The following is a 23,372-nucleotide window of genomic DNA, read 5'->3' as shown; positions in this document are numbered from 1 at the left end:
TGTAAGTGGCTATTTAGCTATATTAGCCTACTATCAAAATGACTGTGTCGCAGGCTGACACAAATCTTCGTTGACAGAAATGTTGAAATGTAATATTTATTCTACACATTTTTACAACATTGGAAAACATTAGTAAAACGGAGGCTTCTCAGAGGGTGAGACAACTCCTGGAAATGACTGTCTTAGAATGGCCAAAGGTATAGATGTGTGTGTCCAAGTTAAAGGAAACGGCAGGCTGTCTTCTTCTAATGGATTTTTTTACAATCTTTACTAATGTTTGCTGAGGTCTGGAACAACATGGCACACTAACAACTATCAGAAATGCAGCCAATATTACAAACAGATAATGTGTCATGAAACATGGAAAAATAAACTAAATACACATAAGGACATAAGTAAAGGAAATTAAATGAGCTCAAATATAGCTACAAACGAGGCATAATGATGCAATATGTACATACAGCTAGCCTAAATAGCATGTTAACATTGATTAGCTTGCAGTCATGCAGTGACCAAATATGCATAAATAGCAAACCATAACAAGTCAGTAACATCAACAAAGCTCACCTATGTGCATCCACGCACAGTATAAAACGTTTGGTGGACAAAATGAGACACAGAAGGAGTGGCATATAACACGTCTTTCCGTAGTAGGACAAAACGGCGCTCGCCAAACACTCATCAGTGAAGCATAAACACAATCATATTAAAAGGGATGGCGTGGCGCGGTTTGGAGAGTGGCCGTGCCAGCAACCTGAGGGTTCTTGGTTCAATCCCCACCTTCTACCAACTATGTCACGTCAGTTGTGTCCTTGAGCAAGACACTTCACCCTTGCTCCTGATGGGTCGTGGTTAGGGCCTTGCATGGCAGCTCCCACCATCAGTGTGTGAATGAATGGGTGAATGTGGAAATAGTGTCAAAGCGCTTTGAGTACCTTGAAGGTAGAAAAGCACTATACAAGTATAACCCATTTAGTAATTTTACATAAACAGTGGGCTTTCTAACAATTAGAAAGGTTTGTGTCGTGTTTTGTCCTCCTACAGAAACCATATTACCAGAAAAAATATATTTTTCACCCCATTTTTTTTTTTTGCCATTTCCATACATTTTTGAAAGAGCTCCATGGACTCCAAATAACGCCTGTCTTAAATCATCTGGAAGACCGTTCCAGATGATAGGAGCTTTAAAAGTGAAAAGTGGTGTCATATTTTCACGTTTTATAAAAATACATATATTAGGAGCCAGTGACACACAGCAGCTTTAAATCGAACTTAAATCTAGAATATGTCTCCGCAGTATTGCCTGTATTTGAGAGTCAATTTACTGTTGCAGTTCAAGCGCTAAATAATGTAGCAATCTCACATTTTACACCACAGTATAGAAGCGTGTCTTTCAATGGAATCAATTTGGCTCCTCATCCAATTGCAAGGCGCACATATAACATATAGCATGTACAGTAGCGTAGGCTCTATGCAAGATGTTTGATGGGCGTCGCTTCCATGGGCAATGTGGACACAAGCTAATGGCCTATTCATAATACAGCCAGGCTGAGCTATGTCCTTCAAGTTAGATCATTTTTCTCTTCTGCCTTCTCCCCCGCTCTCATTCACCCAATTTCTTTGCAGCGACCTAAGCTGCCGGAAAATAAAATAACATTGTTAATCCGCGTCACTTGCGGTCACAGGAGGAAGTGGCCAAATATGACAAAATATGCGAGGAGGCCTACACCAGTTCCAAGGACGAGAAGATCTCGAACATTCGACACTGGCTGGACTCCCCCTGGCCTGGTACTTGACAGTCTTCTCCATCGTGGTCCTTCCTTCTCTTTTTAATGTGTGTTTTTCCTCCTTGTAGATTTCTTCACGGCAGAAGGAGAACCTAAGACCATGAGCTGCCCTCCCACAGGACTGGACGAGGAGGTCTTGCAGCACATTGGCCGGACTGCCAGCTCGGTGCCTCTGGAAGATTTTACAATACATCCCGGTGAGCTTTTCAGCTGAAAACAAAAGACGCTTGTTTTCCTTCTCACTTTCTTCAAATCATTATTAAAATTAAAAAAAGACACTTTTTGCCTACGCTTTGAGCCCTGCGGCTTATAAAACGGTGTAGCTAATTTATGGATTTTTCTTCGCTAACGGCCATAATGTTTTGCATTCAACAACAAGTTTTCATTAATTACCGACACACACTGAAAATGTGTGTTATTGTTTGTGCTAAGGTGCCATCTTTTGGACGAGTTCTGTCGCTGCAGTTGCAGCGTGTTGAACGTCTAGAATAGAATAGAGTTTTATTTGTCATTGTTACAGTGAACAAGTTCAAAGAACAACGAAATTGGAGCAGATCCCCTAAGGTGCATACACAATAATTTAGTAATATAATAGTAAACAAAAGATAAAAAAGAAGATATGTATCTATATATATGTATATATCCACACACATGCATATATACATACATATGCATATATATACATATTGTTGGGTCGGACCAGTTCTTCCTCCCAGGGAATCTAAGTTACTGGTCAATCCCAAATTCTTTCGATGACATATATGCTGAGTAAGAAGGACCGTCAAGACAGAATTGGAATATTTTCTAGTTTATTCCAAAGCTTTGGGAGGTCAACTCTATATCGGCTCCTCTAGTTGATCTGGCATTCCAACGGAAAAGGCAACTCATTTCACACAAAGAAAGTCCCCCCCGGCCCCCTCTCAACACTGATAAGAAGAGAGATGTGGGGGTTGTCTTCACATTCCGATGGTTTACGACCCTTAACCAGGCATCTGAAATGTCTAAAGAAACTGGTAGAATACACAGAGGAAAAGTACTAGGCGCTTCTCTAAACATGGCTATGTAAAAAGAAAGAACTCTTAATCATATCTGCATCCTTTCCACAATATACACACATAACATTATTGCACATTATAGTCCGAAAAAAAAAAAAGACATGACACATGAGGACATGACGGACACATTGTTGTCTACTGTACGTCCTTCTGTTTAGTGCCTTGAGCCGGAAGTACAAGTGCTGTTCCGTCTACTAGTCGTTTGTAGTTAGGGTTGTACTGTATACCGGTATTAGTATAGTACCGCAATTCTAATTAATCATATTCGGTACAACACCGCGTCTGAAAAGTACCGGTCCGCCATGATCGTGTAACGACTTGGTATCGGATTGATACCCAAATTTGTGGTATCATCCAAAACTAATGTAAAGTATCAAACAAGAGAATGATAAGTGAATATTACATTTTAACAGAAGTGTAGATAGAACATGTCAAAAGAGAAAGTAAGCAGATATTAACAGTAAATGAACAAGTAGATTAATAATTCATTTTCTACCACTTGTCCTTAATAATGTTGACAAAATAATAGAATGATAAATGACACAATATGGTACTGCATATGTCAGCAGACTAATTAGGAGCCGTTGTTTGCTTACTTCAGTGTTTTTCAACCACTGTGCCATGTTAAATGATCTAGTTTCACCTTTTTGGGTTAAAAATATTTTTTGCAAACCAGTAATTATAGTCTGCAAATGATGTGTTGTTGTTGAGTGTCGGTGCTGTCTAGAGCTCGGCAGAGTAACCGTGTAATACTCTTTTATATCAGTAGGTGGCAGCCAGTAGCTAATTGCTTTGTAGATGTCGGGAACAGCGGGAGACAGAGTGCAGGTAAAAAGGTGTCTAATGCTTTAACCAAAAATAAACAAAAGGTTGGTGCCGCTAAGAAAAGGCAATGAAGCTTAGGGAAGGCTATGCAGAACGAAACTGAAACTGAACTGGCTACAAAGTAAACAAAAAGAGAATGCTGGACGACAGCAAAGACTTACTGTGGAGCAAAGACGGCGTCCACAAAGTACATCCAAACATGACATGACAATCAACAATGTCCCCACAAAGAAGGATAAAAACAACTGAAATATTCTTGATTGCTAAAACAAAGTAGATGCAGGAAATATTGCTTAAAGGAAGACATGAAACTGCTACAGGAAAATACCAAAAAAAGGGAAAAAGCCACCAAAATAGGAGCGCAAGACAAGAACTAAAACACTAGACACAGGAAAACAGCAAAAAAGTCAAAATAAGTCACGGCGTGATGTGACAGGTGGTGACAGTATACCTACTTTGAGACAAGAGCTATATTGATGCATGCTTGGTTATGCTTTAAAGTCATATCCAACAATTGCGACAACCACTTTTTACTGTCAACTGAGTTTCGTTTTTTTAATGATATCTGCTGGTGGTGGTGTGCCTCCGCATTTTTTAATCGCAAAAAATGTGCGTTGGCTCAAAAAAGGTTGAAAAATACTGGCTTACTTACTACTAAAAGACAAGTTGTCTTGTATGTTCACTATTTTATTTAAGGACAAACTTGCAATAATAAACATATGCTTAATGTACCGTACGATTTTTTTTTTGTTAAAATAAAGCCAATAATGCAATTTTTTTGTGGTCCCCTTTACTTAGAAAAGTACCGAAATCATTTTGGTACCGGTACCAAAATATTGGTATCGGGACAACACTATTTGTAGTGTTTCTACTCGTATGGTTTCTTCATTCATCACTCCAGGCAACGTTTGTAAGTTTTACAATACAACTAAAACTATTCATACTTAGCGGTACTAAACCGTCACATGTTTGATAGTCGTAGTAGTAGTAGTACAACCCTAATTCAAACACAGTGTTACGGTTTAAACTGTGTGTAATGTTGCAGTGGCAAACATATTAAATATACTTGTTAAATAAAACCTCTGTCTTGTTTTTAATGAATACTTAGGCCTATTACGCTAGTTTTGTTTTTGGTAAATAAACAAGTTCAAGAACCACTGTTCTATACAACAGGAGCACACTCGTGTTTCTAGGAATTTGATGCAAAAAATTTTGTCTCCTAAGTTTTGAACTGAACTCGAGGGCCAACATGGTGTCATCCCCAGGCCGCCAGTCGACTAGCCCTGTCTTAGAGCATCGGCCGTATAGGCCTGGAAGTAATTGGATTGTGCAAGTGTATTTCAGAGGGTAGCCAAAGAGAGCTTTTTTTCCCCGTGCTAATTTATTCACATTTGAATTCCTTTCCAAACATCCCAACATCAAGCCAAGGTTTTAGTGTTCACTGTCCGCAACACCACCTGTCATTTCACTGGCTGCAACACCCAGTTTCCGCTCGCTCATCTAAAGGAACATCCATTTACGAGTATTTTTGTGTGTGCGTGTGTGTGTGTGTGTGTGTGTGTGTGTGTGTGTGTGTGTGTGTGTTCTTGTATTTCTACCCTTCTTGAGACATCAACAAGCAAAAGTAGCTTCCATATGAGGACCGGTGAACAAGTTAGGACATAAATCATGGTCCCAATACGGAAAACCATTGCATCGAATAGAGATTGTCTCATTTGCACCCCTGGTGGTGAAATCTATCAAAATGATGGTGGTCCTAAAAAGGAGGGATTTTTCGAATTGACTGTGTCCCCCCCTCTGGTCAACATATGAAATAACAAGTGTGTGTAACAAATTTAAATGCGCCCCCTTTGGCCAAAATTAATTTAAAAAAAATAAATAAATATGTATATAGAGACATACTGTAATAACTTCAAGTAAATAATGAAGATTAAAAACCAACTACCAACAAATCATTAAAATAAAACTAAAAGCAGTCTTTTTCTCGCAATGTGTCGACTTTTTTCTTACAAAATTGGGAACAATTTCTCATATTCTTGCTGTTTCTGTAATATTGCAATATTTTCTCGTAAAATTATTACTTTTTTAATGTAAAATTATTACCTTTTAATGCAAAATGGTGACATTTGTCACATGAAATTCTGACTTGTATCACAATATTGCCAATTTGTTTGTTGTTCTTGTAAATTAGTGAAATTGTTGCTAATAAAATGATGACTTTTGTCATAATTTTGCCAAGTAAAATTCCGATTAATATTTTAATATTGCCAACATGTTAGTTTTCTTATAAAATTGCGACTCTTTTCATAAAATTGCCCAAATTTTAAGCTTTTTGTGTAAAATTGCAACTGTTTTTGAGTAAAATTCCAACTTTTATCATAATACTGCACAAATGTTCAGTTTTTCTTGTAAAATTTTAACTTGTGTTGAGTAAAATTACGACTTTTATTTTAATACTACATGGCCCTGTGATGAGTTGGCGACTTGTCCAGGGTGTACCCCGCCTTCCGCCCGATTGTAGCTGAGATAGGCTCCAGCACCCCCCGCGACCCTAAAAGGGAATAAGCGGTAGACAGTGGCCTAGTGGTTAGAGTGTCCGTCCTGAGATCGGTAGGTTGGGAGTTAAAATCCCGGCCGAGTCATACCAAAGACTATAAAAATGGGACCCATTACCTCCCTGCTTGGCACTCAGCATCAAGGGTTGGAATTGGGGGTTAAATCACCAAAATGATTCCCGGGCGCAGCCACCGCTGCTGCCCACTGCTCCCCTCACCTCCCAGGGGGTGATCAAGGGTGATGGGTCAAATGCAGAGAATAATTTCGCCACACCTAGTGTGTGTGTGACAATCATTGGTACTTTAACTTTAACTTTTTAAAATGGATGGATGGATGTATATAGAGACATACTGTAATAACTTCAAGTAAATAATGAAGATTAAAAACCAACTACACGCAAATCATTAAAATAAAACTAAAAGCAGTCTTTTTCTCGCAATGTGTCGACTTTTTTCTTAGAAAATTGGGAGCAATTGCTCATATTCTTTCTGTTTCTGTAATATTGCAATATTTTCTCGTAAAATTATTACTTTTTTTAATGTAAAATTATTACGTTTTAATGCAAAATGGTGACATTTGTCACATTCAATTCTGACCTGTATCACAATATTGCCAATTTGTTTGTTCTTGTAAATTAGTGAAATTGTTGCTAATAAAATTATGACTTTTGTCATAATTTTGCCAAGTAAAATTCCGATTAATATTTTAATATTGCCAACATGTTAGTTTTCTTATAAAATTGTGACTTTTGTCGTGTAAAACTGCGACTCTTTTCATAAAATTGCCCAAATTTGAAGCTTTTTGTGTAAAATTGCAACTGTTTTTGAGTAAAATTCCAACTTTTATCATAATACTGCACAAATGTTCAGTTTTTCTTGTAAAATTTTGACTTGTGTTGAGTAAAATTACGACTTTTATTTTAATACTACATGGCCCTGTGATGAGTTGGCGACTTGTCCAGGGTGTACCCCGCCTTCCACCCGATTGTAGCTGAGATAGGCTCCAGCACCCCCCGCAACCCCAAAAGGGAATAAGCGGTAGAAAATGGATGGATGGATGTATATAGAGACATACTGTAATAACTTCAAGTAAATAATGAAGATTAAAAACCAACTACCGGTACAAACAAATCATTAAAATAAAACTAAAAGCCGTCTTTTTCTCGCAATGTGTCGACTTTTTTCTTACAAAATTGGGAACAATTTCTCATATTCTTTCTGTTTCTGTAATATTGCAATATTTTCTCGTAAAATTATTACTTTTTTAATGTAAAATTATTACCTTTTAATGCAAAATGGTGACATTTGTCACATGAAATTCTGACTTGTATCACAATATTGCCAATTTGTTTGTTCTTGTAAATTAGTGAAATTGTTGCTAATAAAATTATGACTTTTGTCATAATTTTGCCAAGTAAAATTCAGATTAATATTTTAATATTGCCAACATGTTAGTTTTCTTATAAAATTGTGACTTTTGTCAAGTAAAATTGCGACTCTTTTCATAAAATTGCCCAAATTTGAAGCTTTTTGTGTAAAATTGCAACTTTTTTTGAGTAAAATTCCAACTTTTATCATAATACTGCACAAATGTTTGGTTTTTCTTGTAAAATTTTGACTTGTGTTGAGTAAAATTACGACTTTTATTTTAATACTACAGGTAGGCATTTTTCGGAGGTCTCAAAAAGGTAACAAATACAAGAAGGTGTGTTTGTAGGTGTGTGTGTGTGTGTGTGTGTGTGTTCTGGCAATGCTTACTTAATGGGGACATCGCTCTGTTTACACAGTCAGCCTTAGGGAACCTCTTGACATTATGGGGACAAAAAAACAGGTCCCCTAAAGGGAAACCTTTTTAAATGATAGTCAGATCCATTCTGGCATTAATAGTACTGTGATTATGTATGGTATCCATCCTTAGTTAAAACTAATATATTTTTCCAAAATCAAAATCTGGATTAGTGTTCCTTAGGATGACATTTTCATACAGCATGATTATAAAACATTATTACCTTAAAGTATGATTCACATTCAGAATTTTACATCCTTCCATATATGGTAGTTGGAGTTGCAGACAACTTCATTACTGCTAAATAGCAGTTTTCAGTAATGTCACAGAAGATGCAAGATTTGCTTTAACATTTAAGTGGTGAAACTTCCTATAAGACCGGGGTCGGCAACCTTTACCAGTCAAAGAGCCATTTTGACCAGTTTCACAAATTAAAGAAAACAATGGGAGCCACAAAAATCTTTTGAAATTTGAAATGAAATAACACTGCATACAATGTTTTTTTTTTGCTTTGTGCTATGTATAAACCAAGGGTCTCAGACACGCGGCCCACACCTTAATATGAAAATTGAATGTTAGTGCGACCCGCGGGTTTTTAATGAATGGCGCTTGACAGCATCATACTTGTCAACCCTCCCGATTTTTCCGGCAGACTACGAATTTCAGGGCAACTGTACTCTCGAACGTGCCGTGATGGTACAACATTTAGCACCCACTACAACCAGCGTGCCGACCCAGCCACACGTTGTATGGGGCTTCTGCTTGATCACGTAAGTGACAGCAAGGCATACTTGGTCAACAACCACACAGGTTACACTGACGGTGGTGGTATAAAAAACTTTAACACTCTTACTAATAATGCGCCACACTGTGAACCCACATCAAACAAGAATGACAAACACATTTCGGGAGAACATCTGCACCGTAACACAACATAAACACAACAGAACAAATACCCAGAATCCCATGCAGCCCTAACTCTTCTGGGCTACATTATACACCCCCGCTACCAAACCCCGCCCACCTCAACCGACGCAAAGAGGGGGGGGGGGGGGGGGGGTTGATGTGTGAGGGAGCAGGGTTGGGGTGGGGGCGGGGTTTGGTGGTAGCAGGGGTGTATAATGTAGCCCGGAAGAGTCAGGGCTGCATGGGATTCAGGGTATTTGTTCTGTTGTGTTTATGTTGTGTTAAGGTGCAGATGTTCTCCCGAAATGTGTTTGTCATTCTTGTTTGGTTTTGGTTCAAAGTGTGGCGCATTATTAGTAAGAGTGTTAAAGTTGTTTTATATGACCACCGTCAGGGTAACCTGTGTGGCTATTGACCAAGTATGACTTACTGTCACTTACGAGTGCGAGCAGAAGATGCATATAACAAGAGGCTGGGCTGTCACGCTGTTAATACATATTGTAGAGGGCGCTAAATGCTGTACCATCATGGCACGTTCTTATTATTATTGTAAGGGTGAAAATCGGGGAATATTAATCCCGGGAATTTTCTGCGAGAGTCTCCCGGGAAAATCGGGGGGGGGGGGGGGTCGGCAAGTATGCAGCTGAGCCGCATCAGAGTGATCAAAGAGCCGCATGCGGCTCCGGAGCCGCGGGTTGCCGACCCCTGCTATAAGAGGACAGCTGTAGTGCTGTATTCTGAGGATCATGTCATATTTAATTTGAACTTTTTTTTTATTTTTTAAATGGTCCTCAGTAGTCACGTACAAATTTGTGTGAATTATGCAAAATGATTTAAATTTGGTACCCATGAACCATATTAACTCTTTTTCCCCAGGGTCCCCAGTAAGAATGACCAGCACATTACTTCATCAATACAGAGATTTAAAGATGTGTATGAGCCAACTGGGCAGTGGCCATTTTACCTCTTTTTTTTATGCCTCCACAACCTGTAGAAAGGGTGGTCCCCACATGTGATGATCAAAAACTTGGTCCCCATTCCAAATGATAACCAGTGTGTGTGTGTGTGTGTGTGTGTGTGTCTACCAGGTCTGTCTCGCATCCTGCGCAGCAGAGCGGACCTGGTGAAGAATCGTCAGCTGGATTGGGCCCTGGGCGAGTACGTGGCCTTTGGATCTCTTCTCAAAGATGGCATCCACGTGCGGCTCAGCGGGCAAGATGTAGAGAGGGGCACTTTCAGGTGAGACGGTACTTCCATCAGGTACACCTGCACAATTGTAATCATATCCAATACAGTGTTCCCTCGTTTAACACTGGGGTTCTACCAACCCCGTCACGTCCGTTGTGTCCTTGAGCAAGACACTTCACCCTTGCTCCTGATGGGTCGTGGTTAGAGCCTTGCATGGCAGCTCCCGCCATCAGTGTGTGAATGTGTGTGTGAATGTGGAAATAGTGTCAAAGCGCTTTGAGTACCTTGAAGGTAGAAAAGCGCTATACAAGTATAACCCATTTACCATTTATTGGAGAGGGGCAACATACAGCGATCTCATTCTGTTGTGCAGGCGTACTTAATGCAGTGACTCGTGGTTGTGCAGTATCTAACTTGCATTTTTGCACGTCTTGTACAGTAATCGATCAGTTTTACTCTGTTGTCAAGTCCTCTGAGGTGGTGAGACGTCAGCACATCCTCAGGGGACTGTGTAGCCTCAATGGTGTTGTCATAGTGTAAAGGACCAAGTGACACATGAACACATGCAGCCAGCCTCCTTTTTTTCCCCCTCCCCTATCATTTCTCCTGCGACCCTTTACCCTCCTCCCTCTCCCAGCGACATTCATCACATTAACTAACCAGACCTTTTTTTTTAGCCGATGACACCCTCTCCTCCTGCATGGAATGACAGCAGTCAAAACATTTTACTCTTTTACATATCGCCCTCCTTCCATCTGCATTCCGTTTTTTTTTGGTTTTTTTCCTGTCGCTCACTTCTTCTCACAGGAGCCGAGCATATTGGCGTGTTCCGCTTGAGCGGGTGTATCAGAGGTACACCTAACTTGACGTGTTTGGTTGGGAATGCGTGCGCCCTCTTTTTTTTCTCCCCGCTAATGGGGCCCCCATAGACACGCCGTGTACTGAACGTGTGTTCACAGGACAGAGGGATGGAAATGACAAATTAATAATAAAATTGGGTTGTAGGTTTGAGAAAAAATGGAAGCAAATGAAGGACGAAAGAACAAAGGAAAGGAAAAAAGGACAGAAAAGATAACTCATCATTTGACTACACTGAAGGACACAATGTCATGACAGTCTTAAATTTCCAATAATACTCTTATTTTTTTGTGATAGAGTGATTGGAGCACATACTTGTTGGTCACAAAAAAACATTCATGAAGTTTGGTTCTTTTATGAATTTATTACGGATCTACTGAAAATGTGAGCAAATCTGCTGGTTCAAAAGTACACATACAGCAACATACATGATCAATTCTGGTGATGTAGAAAAGTTACGTGGCCTCCTAACTTCATGTGAGTGATTATGATTGATGACACCTGTTGACTTCTCTGAGCCCATTTAAATAGGGCTCATGTGATGCAGTCATTAGACTCGGTTACAAACGCGACAATGGGAAAGTCAAAGGAACTCGGCACAGATCTGAAAAAAAAAAACGAATCATTGACTTGAACAAGTCAGGAAAGTCACTTGGAGCCATTTCAAAGCAGCTTAAGGTCCCAAGAGCAACTGTGCAGACAATTGTAAGTATAAAGTGCATGGCACAGTTTTGTCACTGCCACAATCAGGAAGAAAATGCAAGTTATCACCTGCTGCTGAGAGAAAATTGGTCAGGATGGTCAAGAGTCAACCGAGAACCACCAAAAAGCAGGTTGGAAGCTGCTGGAACACAGGTGTCAGTGTCCACAGTCAAGCGTGTTTTGCATCGCCATGGAAGAAGGAAGCCCTTGCGCCAGCTCTGCTGATCACATGGACAAAGATAAGACCTTCTGGAGGAAAGTTCTGTGGTCAGATGAAACAAAAAATTGAGCTATTTGGCCACAATACCCCGCAATATGTCTGGAGGAAAAAAGGTGAGGCCTTTAATCCCAGGAACACCAACGCTACCGTCAAGCATGGTGGTGGTAGTATTATGCTCTGGGCCTGTTTTGCTGCCAATGGAACTGGTGCTTTACAGAGAGTAAATGGGACAATAAAAAAGGAGGATTACCCTCCAAATTCTTCAGGGCAACCTAAAATCATCAGCCGGCCCAGGTTGGGTCTTGGGCGCAGTTGGGTGTTCCAACAGGACAATGACCCCAAACACACGTCAAAAGTGGTAAGGGAATGGCTAAATCAGGCTAGAATTAAAGTTTTAGAATGGCCTTCCCAAAGTCCTGACTTAAACCCCATTGAGAACATGTGGACAATGCTGAAGAAACAAGTCCATGTCAGAAAACCAACACATTTATCTGAACTGCACCAATTTTGTCAAGAGGAGTGGTCAAAAATTCAACCAGACGCTTGTGGATGGCTACCAAAAGCACCTTTTTGCAGTGAAACTTGCCAAGGAACATGTAAGCAAATATTAACATTGCTGTATGTATACTTTTGACCCAGCAGATTTGCTCACATTTTCAGTAGACCCATAATAAATTCATAAAAGAAGCAAACTTCATGAATGTTTTTAGTGACCAACAAGTATGTGCTCCAATCACTCTATCTCAAAAAAACAAGAGTTGTAGAAAGTATTGGGAACTCAAGACAGCCATGATATTATGTTCTTTACAAGTGTATGTAAACTTTTGACCATGACTGTATATATACTAAGAATTTTTCTAGGAAATGAAATATATTATTTTTTTAAATTTGTATATATATGAATTAAAAAAATAAAAATAAAAATATATATATTTATATATGTATATATATATATTTTTTTTATTTTTTATTTTTTTTTATTTTATTTAATTAGATTTGTTTTAAATATATAAGGGCTGTCAAAAATAATGAGTAAAGTCATGTGATTATTCACGAACATTTTTTCATTCATTTCATTTTTTGCATTAATCAAGTATATACAGAGATTAATCACATAGTTTATTTTGACAGCACATTTCCTTTACATTAACCATGGATGGTTACCTAAAAGGGGGCGTGGGTTGTTATATGGTCAGTGTTCAGGTCAATGTGTATACGATAGTGTAAAGATGAGTAAGGAGACTGTGACGGATGTGCTCACTGGTAAATCTGGCTTCAAAATAAATCCACTTGGACTTTAAATAAAACTGTTTTGACTAAATAAATAATGTGCATTTAAGCAAAACATTGAATTTATTTTCCTGTATGTCATTCTGGCAATAACATTTTATTTGTGCCCAAATATTGGAGTCTTTAATTAAGTTAATGTAAAATATGCAATAATATAATCATTATTAATCCAAATTAAAACAAAATGAACACTGGTAGTAATATTGGTTGCATTTGTTTCAAAACAAGGATAATTTAAGTAAAATATTGATAAGCAGAAAATATACTGGGAAGGAAAAGTGAATGAAAAAAGATATTAGGGATGTAACAGAAAGTAAGGCATAAAATAGAAAGGAAATGGAACATTTAGGGAGAATGGGGGATTCAATATTGTTGTTTTGGTTGACATACTAAAATAGAATGGTAACGATAGGAAATACCTCATTCTTAATAAAATAGAATGGTAACGATAGGAAATACCTCATTCTTAATTTGCCGGATGGAGAAAACAACATTGTGCACCTGAATTAAAGATTTCTTTTGGAATCTAGATCTTGCATATGTACTGCAGAGCCAGCATTGATGCACCATGTGACCTCGTTAAACCACAGCATAATTACAGAAGATCTCATTTAAAGTGCAGAGATCGACAGTGGAAGCTTTGATTTGTCACATCCTAGTCAAGATTGTAATCCGCAGCTTTGGGTCGTTTCCTGCCCTTCTTCCGCCAGCTCGTTATTTCATAACCTCTCTGGTCTGTGTGCGTTTGTCTATTAAGTATACGTTAATAGTTGCAGTGTCTTCTGTTCATTCCTCATTTTAAGTTAAAGGTCTCATTTTCTATTATTTTTCAGCAGTTTTAAAGGGGAACATTATCACAATTTCAGAAGGGTTAAAACCATTAAAAATCAGTTCCCAGTGGCTTATTTTATTTTTCGAAGTTTTTTTCAAAATTTTACCCATCATGCAATATCCCTAAAAAAAGCTTCAAAGTGCCTGATTTTAACCACCCGTCCATTTTCCTGTGACGTCACATAGTGAAGTCAACACAAACAAACATGGCGCATAGAACAGCAAGCTATAGCGACATTAGCTCGAATTCAGACTCGGATTTCAGCGGCTTAAGCGATTCAACAGATTACGCATGTATTGAAACGGATGGTTGTTGTGTGGAGACAGGTAGCGAAAACGAAATTGAAGAAGAAACTGAAGTTATTGAGCCATATCGGTTTGAACCGTATGCAAGCGAAACCGACGAAAATGACACGACAGCCAGCGACACGGGAGAAAGTGAGGACGAATTCGGCGATCGCCTCCTAACCAACGATTGGTATGTGTTTGTTTGGCATTAAAGGAAACTAACAACTATGAACTAGGTTTACAGCATATGAAATACATTTGGCAACAACATGCACTTTGAGAGTGCAGACAGCCCAATTTTCATCAATTAATATATTCTGTAGACATACCCTCATCCGCGCTCTTTTCCTGAAAGCTGATCTGTCCAGTTTTGGAGTTGACGTCAGCATGCCAGGGAAGCTAGGGTCGATATTCTTCTCTTGATCATCTTCGGTGGCATAAGGGACGGTGTGAGCCAAGACATCCAGGGGGTTTAGCTCGCTCATCTGCAGGAACAAACTGCCGCCATTCTTGCCGTGCTACCGAGGTCCTTTGTCCCTGAATTGCTCACACACTCCGGCAGATTCAATGGGGGTCTGGCGGCAGATTTCTTTGACTTTATCGTTGGAAATGCATCTGCTTTGAGTGTCGCAGGATATCCACACATTCTTGCCATCTCTGTCGTAGCATAGCTTTCGTCGGTAAAGTGTGCGGAACAAACGTCCAATTTCTTGCTGTCGCATCTTTGGGCCACTGGTGCAACTTAAATCCGTTCCTGTTCGTGTTGTTACACCCTCCGACAACACACCAACGAGGCATGATGTCTCCAAGGTACGGAAAACTGTCGAAAAAACGGAAAATAACAGAGCTGATTTGACTCGGTGTTTGAGAAAATGGTGGATTGCTTCCCGATGTGTCATCGCTCCGAGAGCGAATATTAGAAAGGCGTTTAATTCGCCAAAATTCACCCATTTAGAGTTCGGAAATCGGTTAAAAAAATATATGGTCTTTTTTCTGCAACATCAAGGTATATATTGACGCTTACATAGGTCTGGTGATAATGTTCCCCTTTAAGTAAGTCCCACCAGTGTATTGTCCAAAATCAAGCATTGATGCTGGAATTTAAACCGTTTTAAAAGTGCTTTTAGTAAGCCCTACTGGTAACACGCCGTTTTAAAGGGGACCTATTATGCAAAACCCACTTTTCTCACCTATTGGTACCTGTTCTTGTGTATTTGGGATCTGCGTAAGTCCCGACAATTTGAAATCAAACCGTGGAGGCATTGCAGAGATACAGTATTTGTAAAACTTCATTGTCAGGTTCAAACACTGATGACATCTATTAAACAAGACAAGAAGCAAGCAATTAAACAGAGACAGAATAAATTTGGCTCAATGAGGAGAAATGCGTTGTCGTCCCACGCTCTGACGAAAGATTGTACGCCTCCTCTTATTTGGACTTTCCCTGATTACGTGGCAACAGCTGTTTCTAAGGCAGTGGTTCTCAAACTTTTTTCAGTGCTGTACCCCCTGTGAATTTTTTTTTAATTCAAGTACCCCCTAATCAGAGCAAAGCATTTTTGGTTGAAAAAAAGAGATAAAGAAGTAAAATACAGCACTATGTCATCAGTTTCTGATTTATTAAATTGTATAACAGTGCAAAATATTGCTCATTTGTAGTGGTCTTTCTTGAACTATTTGGGAAAAAAAGATAGGATTTTATTTATATATTTAAAGGATTTTTGAATTGTTGCTATTTTTAGAATATTTAAAAAAAAATCTCACGTACCCCTTGACATACCTTTAAGTACCCCCAGGGGTACACGTACCCCCATTTGAGAACCACTGTTCTAAGGGATGGGGGGCCTTCACAAGCACAAACTAGTAATGTTTTAGCACTTTCCTGCTCTTGTTGCTTCTTTTCTAGTCACCGCCACCATGTCCTTCATGACCAAAAGATGGACAAACGCATCTGTGTTCCCATGAATCACCTGTGGACCGACCAGGCTCCGTACACGGTCTGCAACAGTTCCCTGTCGGAGTACGGTGTCCTAGGTAAGACACACACAAAAAAAAAGTGCACACTGCAGTAAAACTGGCCCATTCATGACGACTGTCCCTGTAGGGTTCGAGCTAGGCTTCGCCATGGCCAGCCCTGACGCCCTCGTCCTCTGGGAGGCCCAGTTTGGAGACTTTCACAACACGGCCCAGTGCATCATAGACCAGTTCATCAGCTCGGGCCAGGCCAAGTGGGTTCGCAACAACGGCATCGTGCTGCTCCTCCCGCACGGGATGGAGGGAATGGTGAGGAGAAGACATGCTTCTCTGGGACCCGCAATAAATGATAGTTATTATGTTTTATACATTCCTCTCCTTAGGGTCCGGAACATTCATCAGCCCGACCTGAGCGCTTCCTGCAAATGAGCAAAGATGACCCGGATCACTTCCCTGTAAGCCCACCTCTATTTCCATATCCCTTAACGGTTTGATGTAGTGTATATTATAGAAAGACTGAGGCCAAGGGGAAAAAAACCTCATAGCCATAGCACACATACGCATGTGTGTAAGAGGGAAACATCAAAGAGCACAAAGGACATTAAAGACATTAAAAGAGCAAAGCTGATGCAACCAGCTGCTACTCCAGCAGTGCCATTTCTACATACAGCTACAATAGTAAAAATAAAAAATAAAAATCACCTAATAATATTAGAGATGTCCGATAATTTATCGGCTGATAAATGCTTTAAAATGTAATATCGGAAATTATCGGTATCGGTTTCAACCTCCCGATTTTCCCGGGAGACTCCCGAATTTCAGTGCCCCTCCAGAAAATCTCCCGGGGCAACCATCCTCCCGATTTCCACCCGGACAACATTATTGGGGGCGTGCCTTAAAGGCACTGCCATTAGCGGCCTCTACAACCTGTCGTCACGTCCGCTTTTCCTCCATACAAACAGCGTGCCGGCTCAGTCACATAATAAATGCGGCTTTTCACACACACAAGTGAATGCAAGCATACTTGGTCAACGGCCATACAGGTCACACTGAGGGTGGCCGTATAAACAACTTTAACACTGTTACAAATATGCGCCACACTGTGAACCCACACCAAACAAGAAAGACAAACACATTTCGGGAGAACATCCGCACCGTAACACAACATAAACACAACAGAACAAATACCCAGAACCCCTTGCAGCACTGACTCTTCCGGGACGCTACAATATACACCCCACCGCTACCACCAAACTGTGCTTCAACATACGAGTATTATTATGGTGTGTATATAAAGTAAGACATATTATCTGGTGTTTTATTTCGCAATATTATGCAAAAGCAACTTTTCTTACCTTTTGGTACCTGCTGATCTGTACTTGGGATCTGCATCCTGAAAAATTGTGTGCGTCCGCCTTTGTAGTTCGTGTAGATGCCATAGTCCATAAGCTTCTTCTTTTTCTCTATCTTCTTGTTATGGGACATTCATCCTCCGCTGTTGCCATTTGTAATATAAAGTAGTGTAAAGTTCTTACTTATATCTCTCAGTAAACTCGCCATGAAAGCGCTAAAACATACCGGTGTAGTGATTTTACATTATTCACCCAAGGAACTTCGGGACATGGGAGGACATGCTGCTCCGTTACTGATTTAAGTAAAGTCTGAATGTCATTAAAACAGTTAGCTCCATCTTTTGACACGTCTTCAACTCCCGTCCTTGCACGCTACACCGCTACAACAAAGATGGCGGGGAGAAACCGCTGTCGAAGATGAGCCACGTAAATAAGACCGCCCACAAAACGGCGCATCCCTGAAGCGACTGTCAGAAGATGATCTGTAAAACATAATCTATGCAACATATTGACCAAAGAACCACCATTACATGTTATGTAGACCACAAGGAAGTGTTTTACATTTAGAAAAAAATCAATTAAAAAATGACCCCTTTAATGCACCTTATAATCTGGTGCGCCTTATATATGAAAAAAGATTGAAAATAGGCCATTCATCAGCAGTGCGCCTTATAATCCGGTGCACTTTATGGTCCAGAAAATACGGTACGACAAATATAATTTGCAGTGGGGGTGGATTACGGTGTCAGACCTAGATAAAGGTGCATACAATCAAGAAGAAGGTCACAGTCTGCTTACATTGGGGCCAAGTAAATGGTAAATGGGTTGTACTTGTATAGCGCTTTTCTACCTTTTTTAAGGACCTCAAAGCACTTTGACACTATTTTCCACATTCACCCATTCACACACACACACATTCAAACCACACCAAACACAAGTAGGGTCGTGACCCACTAGATCAGCTAAAGTTTTGTTGTTAAAACCTGGCAGTTGCCTTTTTATTTTATTTTTATTACTGCGCATAATCCATACTTGCCAACCCTCCCGAATTTTCCGGGAGACTCCCGAAATTCAGCGCCTCTCCTGAAAACCTCCCGGGACAAATATTCTCCCGAAAATCTCCCGATTTTCAGCCGGAGCTGGAGGCCACGCCCCCTCCAGTTCCATGCGGACCTGAGTGAGGACAGCCTTTTTTCACTACGGGAGGACAACAGGGTGACAAGAACTAAATCATCCAGACTAGAGATACATTGTATTATTATGTTTATCTTTCCTAAAAATAAATATATGTATTAATTAAAAAAAATAAATAAATAAATAAGTAAATACATTTGTACTATATTTTGCTAAAAACATCAAAAAACATTTTTTTGTATTTTTTCTGACTCCTTATTACATCCAGCCATAGAATTATACCGGTACATTAAAATAAACATATTTGAAATAATACATTTTAAATTATCATAATAATTCATTTAAAATGACCATATTTAATTATTAAAATAATTGCTTGTTTATCAACAACTTTAGCATTTTATTCATTACATTTTTAAGCTCTCAGAAGCCAAGTTATGTTATATTCATGTTATATTTATGCAAGTTTGAAGTATCAATTATCTAAACACAGTTTTGTTTGCATATTTTCAGGATGTATATATATATATATGAAATACTTGACTTGGTGAATTCTAGCTGTCAATATACTCCTCCCCTCTTAACCACGCCCCCAACCACGCCCCGCCCCACCCCACGCCCCGCCACCCCACCTCCCGAAATCGGAGGTCTCAAGGTTGGCAACTATGGCATAATCGCCACCTACAGGACTGGAGTGGAAAAAGTATGTTTACTTAATGGTATTTAAATGTAAAAAAAAAGTAGGAATGTCCGATAATATCGGACTGCTGATATTATCGGCCGATGAATGCTTTAAAATGCAATATCGGAAATTATCGGTATCGGTTTCAAAAAGTAAAATTTATGACTTTTTAAAACCCTGCTGTGTACACGGACGTATGGAAAAGTACAGAGCGCCAATAAACCTTAAAGGCACTGCCTTTGCGTGCCGGCCCAGTCACATAATATCTACGGCTTTTCACACACACACAAGTGAATGCAATGCATATTTGGTCAACAGCCATACAGGTTACACTGAGGGTGGCCGTATAAACAACTTTAACACTGCTACAAATATGCGCCACACTGTGAACCCACATCAAACAAGAATGACAAACACATTTCGGGAGAACATCCGCACCGTAACACAACATAAACACAACAGAACAAATACCCAGAACCCCTTGCAGCACTAACTCTTCCGGGACGCTACAATATACACCCCCCGCTACTCCCTCCCCAATTCCCCACACCCCGCCCACCTCAACCTCCTCATGCTCTCACATGGAGAGCATGTCCCAAATTCCAAGCTGCTGTTTTGAGGCATGTTAAAACAATTAATGCACTTTGTGACTTCAATAATAACGTTGGCAGTGCCATGTTGGCATTTTTTTCCATAACTTGAGTTGATTTGTTTAATGCATCCAGCGGGGCATCACAACAAAATTAGGCATAATAATGTGTTAATTCCATGACTGTATATATCGGTATCGGGTGATATCGGAATCGGTAATTAAGAGTTGGATAATATCGGATATCGGCAAAAAAGCCATTATCGGACAGCTCTAAAAAAAAGGAATGCATGCATTGGATTTTATGACTATAGGTGTGCCTAATGACTCTGCGTTAAATCTGTTACTATGACTTCTTGCTACGTCATCAGCGAAGGTGCTTAAGTGATGATTGGCAATTTCTTCATTATGGGCCGCAGAGGGAGTACTGCTATAGGGTTGTGTTCAGCAGTTAGCCAGGTCCCGGGGGTCAGCAGGTATGAGGAAGCTCCCTGGGAGAGATCAGCAGAAATGGGGTATTGATCAAACCATTAGTGGGAGCATACTGTCTATGTGAGCTAACTCTTCCACTCAATGATGCCATTGCAGCTTTAATTTATGTAAATTGCTGTACTTTGAAATGTCCTTAAATATATATGTTTTTTTTCCTCATGAAGGACTTCAGTGGAGATTTTGAAGTGCAGCAGCTGCACGACTGTAACTGGATTGTGGTCAACTGCTCCACGCCTGCTAACTACTGTCATGCGCTCAGACGGCAGATTCTGCTGCCGTTCAGGAAGCCGGTAAAGCATGACTTGCAACTGTCTTCTTTTTATTTCATTTACTGTTTTAGTTCATGTTTTGAAGTGAAACTTTGCACAGATTGCCTTCAAATTGTGCACATGAATGCAATAAGTCAGTCAAGTGTCCAGTGTGTGTGGTCGACAAACGTAAATAACCGTCGGGTGGGTCTTTTATTATCAATATCGTTATTATTATTATTAGGGCCCGTATGGCCCATTGTAAAAGGACTCCCAAAGGGAGTCCTTTTGCAATGGGACATAAGGACCTATTGAATTTGTAAGGTTTTATTATTATTATTATTATTATAATTATTCTTCCGCCGCCTCTTTGAGCACTAATTTGACCCACTTAACATGCTTCAAAACTCACCATATTTGACCCACACATCAGGACCTGCGAAAATTGTCTTTTAATAAAAAAACCAAACCCCAAAAATCAAAATTGCGCTCTAGCGCCCCCTAGGAAAAAAAAAACTAAACTGCCTGTAACTCCCACTAGGAAGGTCGGAGAGACATGAAACAAAAACCTCTATGTAGGTCTGACTTACACCTACATTTCATTATTATTATTATTATTATTCAAATAACTTAAGCAATATCAGGGGTGCCCACACTTTTTCTGCAGGCGAGCTACTTTTCAATTTACCAAGTCGAACGGCTTTACCTCATTCATATACCGTATTTTTCGGAGTATAAGTCGCTCCGGAGTATAAGTCGCACCTGCCGAAAATGCATAATAAAGAAGGAAAAAAACATACATAAGTCGCATATTTTGGGGAAATTTATTTGATAAAACCCAACACCAAGAATAGACATTTGAAAGGCAATTTAAAATAAATAAAGAATAGTGAACAACAGGCTGAATAAGTGTACGTTATATGAGGCATAAATAACCAACTGAGAACGTGCCTGGTATGTTAATGTAACATATTATGGTAAGAGTCATTCAAATAACTATAACATATAGAACATGCTATACGTTTACCAAACAATCTGTCACTCCTAATCGCTAAATCCCATGAAATCTTATACGTCTAGTCTCTTACGTGAAAAAGCTAAATAATATTATTTGATATTTTACGGTAATGTGTTAATAATTTCACACATAAGTCGCTCCTGAGTATAAGTCGCACCCCCGGCCAAACTATGAAAGAAACTGCGACTTATAGTCCGAAAAATACATAATATATAATTTATATTTATTTATTTATAAAAGAGACGTTTTTGTTAACAAGTTAAATGTGTTTAAATGTCCTTTCTTTCATGAAGACAAGAATATAAGTTGGTGTATTACCTGATTCTGATGACTTGCGTTGATTGGAATCAGACAGTAGTGCTGATGGAGGAGAAATAAAGTCCAAACAACAGAAGAAGAAGTAATTATTACATTTGAACAGAAGTGTAGATAGAACGTGTTAAATCAGAAAATAAGCAGATATTAACAGTAAATGAACAAGTAGATTAATAATAAATGTTCTACCACATGTCCTTAATAATTTTGACAAAATAATAGAATGATAAATGACACAATATGTTACTGCATATGTCAGTGTCAGGTTCAAACACTGATGACGTCTATTAATCAGACAAGAAGCAAGGAATCATGCAGAGACAGAGTTCAATTTAGCTCATGAGGAGAACGCATGGAGCTGCACACTTAGTCACAGTCTCGCCCTACGCTCTAAGGTTCAGCTCCTGCGTCCCTCTATTTATTCAGAAGTTCCACAGTCAACAACACTAAGGCCGCCTCTAAAAGGAGTGGTCACATATATTATGCAAAGCAGGTCCAGGACGCACAATACGTGACGGAATGTGCTGGGGGGCTTGTGATTTCGCCTTGTCCCCGCTTCGTCTGCGTGTTGTCATCTTATCTTCGTTGAGGTCCTTGAAGTCTCTGCTTCGTCTGCGTGCTGTCATCTTATCTTCGTTGAGGTCGTTGAAGTCCTTGGCTGTTAGCGGGCTAAAACAAAGATAACATTTACGGCTGAGGCCACCCCTCAGACAAGAAGTTTTGTCCTTGCACAGATTAGAAATGTCTAACTTGAGCACAATAGCTAAATAACTAAAGCAACGGACTTTAAGCATACTAAAGTTAGTGTGATAATATATACATAATTATTCTAACAGTCAGCAGACTAATTAGGAGTCTTTGTTTGCTTATTTATAGAATAGAATAAAATTGACTTTATTATCATTATATTTGCATAGAACGAGATTAAGGACTCCAATTTAAGGTGCGGTAGTGGAAACAAATATGGAATAAAAATAAATCACATAATAAAATAGATAGATAAAAAATAAGAATTGAAATAAATAGACTACTATCCAATAAAAACAATAAGCCATCCTGTACAATATACAAAACAATATACAAACCCCGTTTCCATATGAGTTGGGAAATTGTGTTATATATAAATATAAACGGAATACAATGATTTGCAAATCATTTTCAACCCATATTCAGTTGAATATGCTACAAAGACAACATATTTGATGTTCAAACTGATAAACTTTTTTTTTTTTGCAAATAATCATTAACTTTAGAATTTGATGCCAGCAACACGTGAC

The 23,372-nt window shown here is 39.3% G+C and overlaps 1 protein-coding gene across 4 annotated transcripts in view; it reads left to right on the top strand.

Annotated features, from left to right (window-relative positions):
- LOC133586901 (2-oxoglutarate dehydrogenase-like, mitochondrial) overlaps window positions 1–23,372 on the top strand; it is a 90,964-nt gene that overhangs the window by 30,205 nt on the left and 37,387 nt on the right. For all 4 annotated transcript variants that reach the window (XM_061939542.1, XM_061939468.1, XM_061939617.2 and 1 more), the window contains 7 exons: window positions 1,686–1,788; window positions 1,856–1,984; window positions 10,003–10,153; window positions 16,198–16,325; window positions 16,396–16,574; window positions 16,649–16,720; window positions 20,679–20,804. In XM_061939542.1, the coding sequence (XP_061795526.1) occupies window positions 1,686–1,788; window positions 1,856–1,984; window positions 10,003–10,153; window positions 16,198–16,325; window positions 16,396–16,574; window positions 16,649–16,720; window positions 20,679–20,804 (888 nt within the window). The remainder of the gene's footprint in view (window positions 1–1,685; window positions 1,789–1,855; window positions 1,985–10,002; window positions 10,154–16,197; window positions 16,326–16,395; window positions 16,575–16,648; window positions 16,721–20,678; window positions 20,805–23,372) is intronic.

This window comes from Nerophis lumbriciformis, linkage group LG02, assembly GCF_033978685.3.
Source record: "Nerophis lumbriciformis linkage group LG02, RoL_Nlum_v2.1, whole genome shotgun sequence".
NCBI classification, from domain to species: domain Eukaryota; kingdom Metazoa; phylum Chordata; class Actinopteri; order Syngnathiformes; family Syngnathidae; genus Nerophis; species Nerophis lumbriciformis.
The sequence above is the reverse complement of the archived record's forward strand: the minus strand, read 5'-3'. Positions and strand labels throughout refer to the sequence as shown.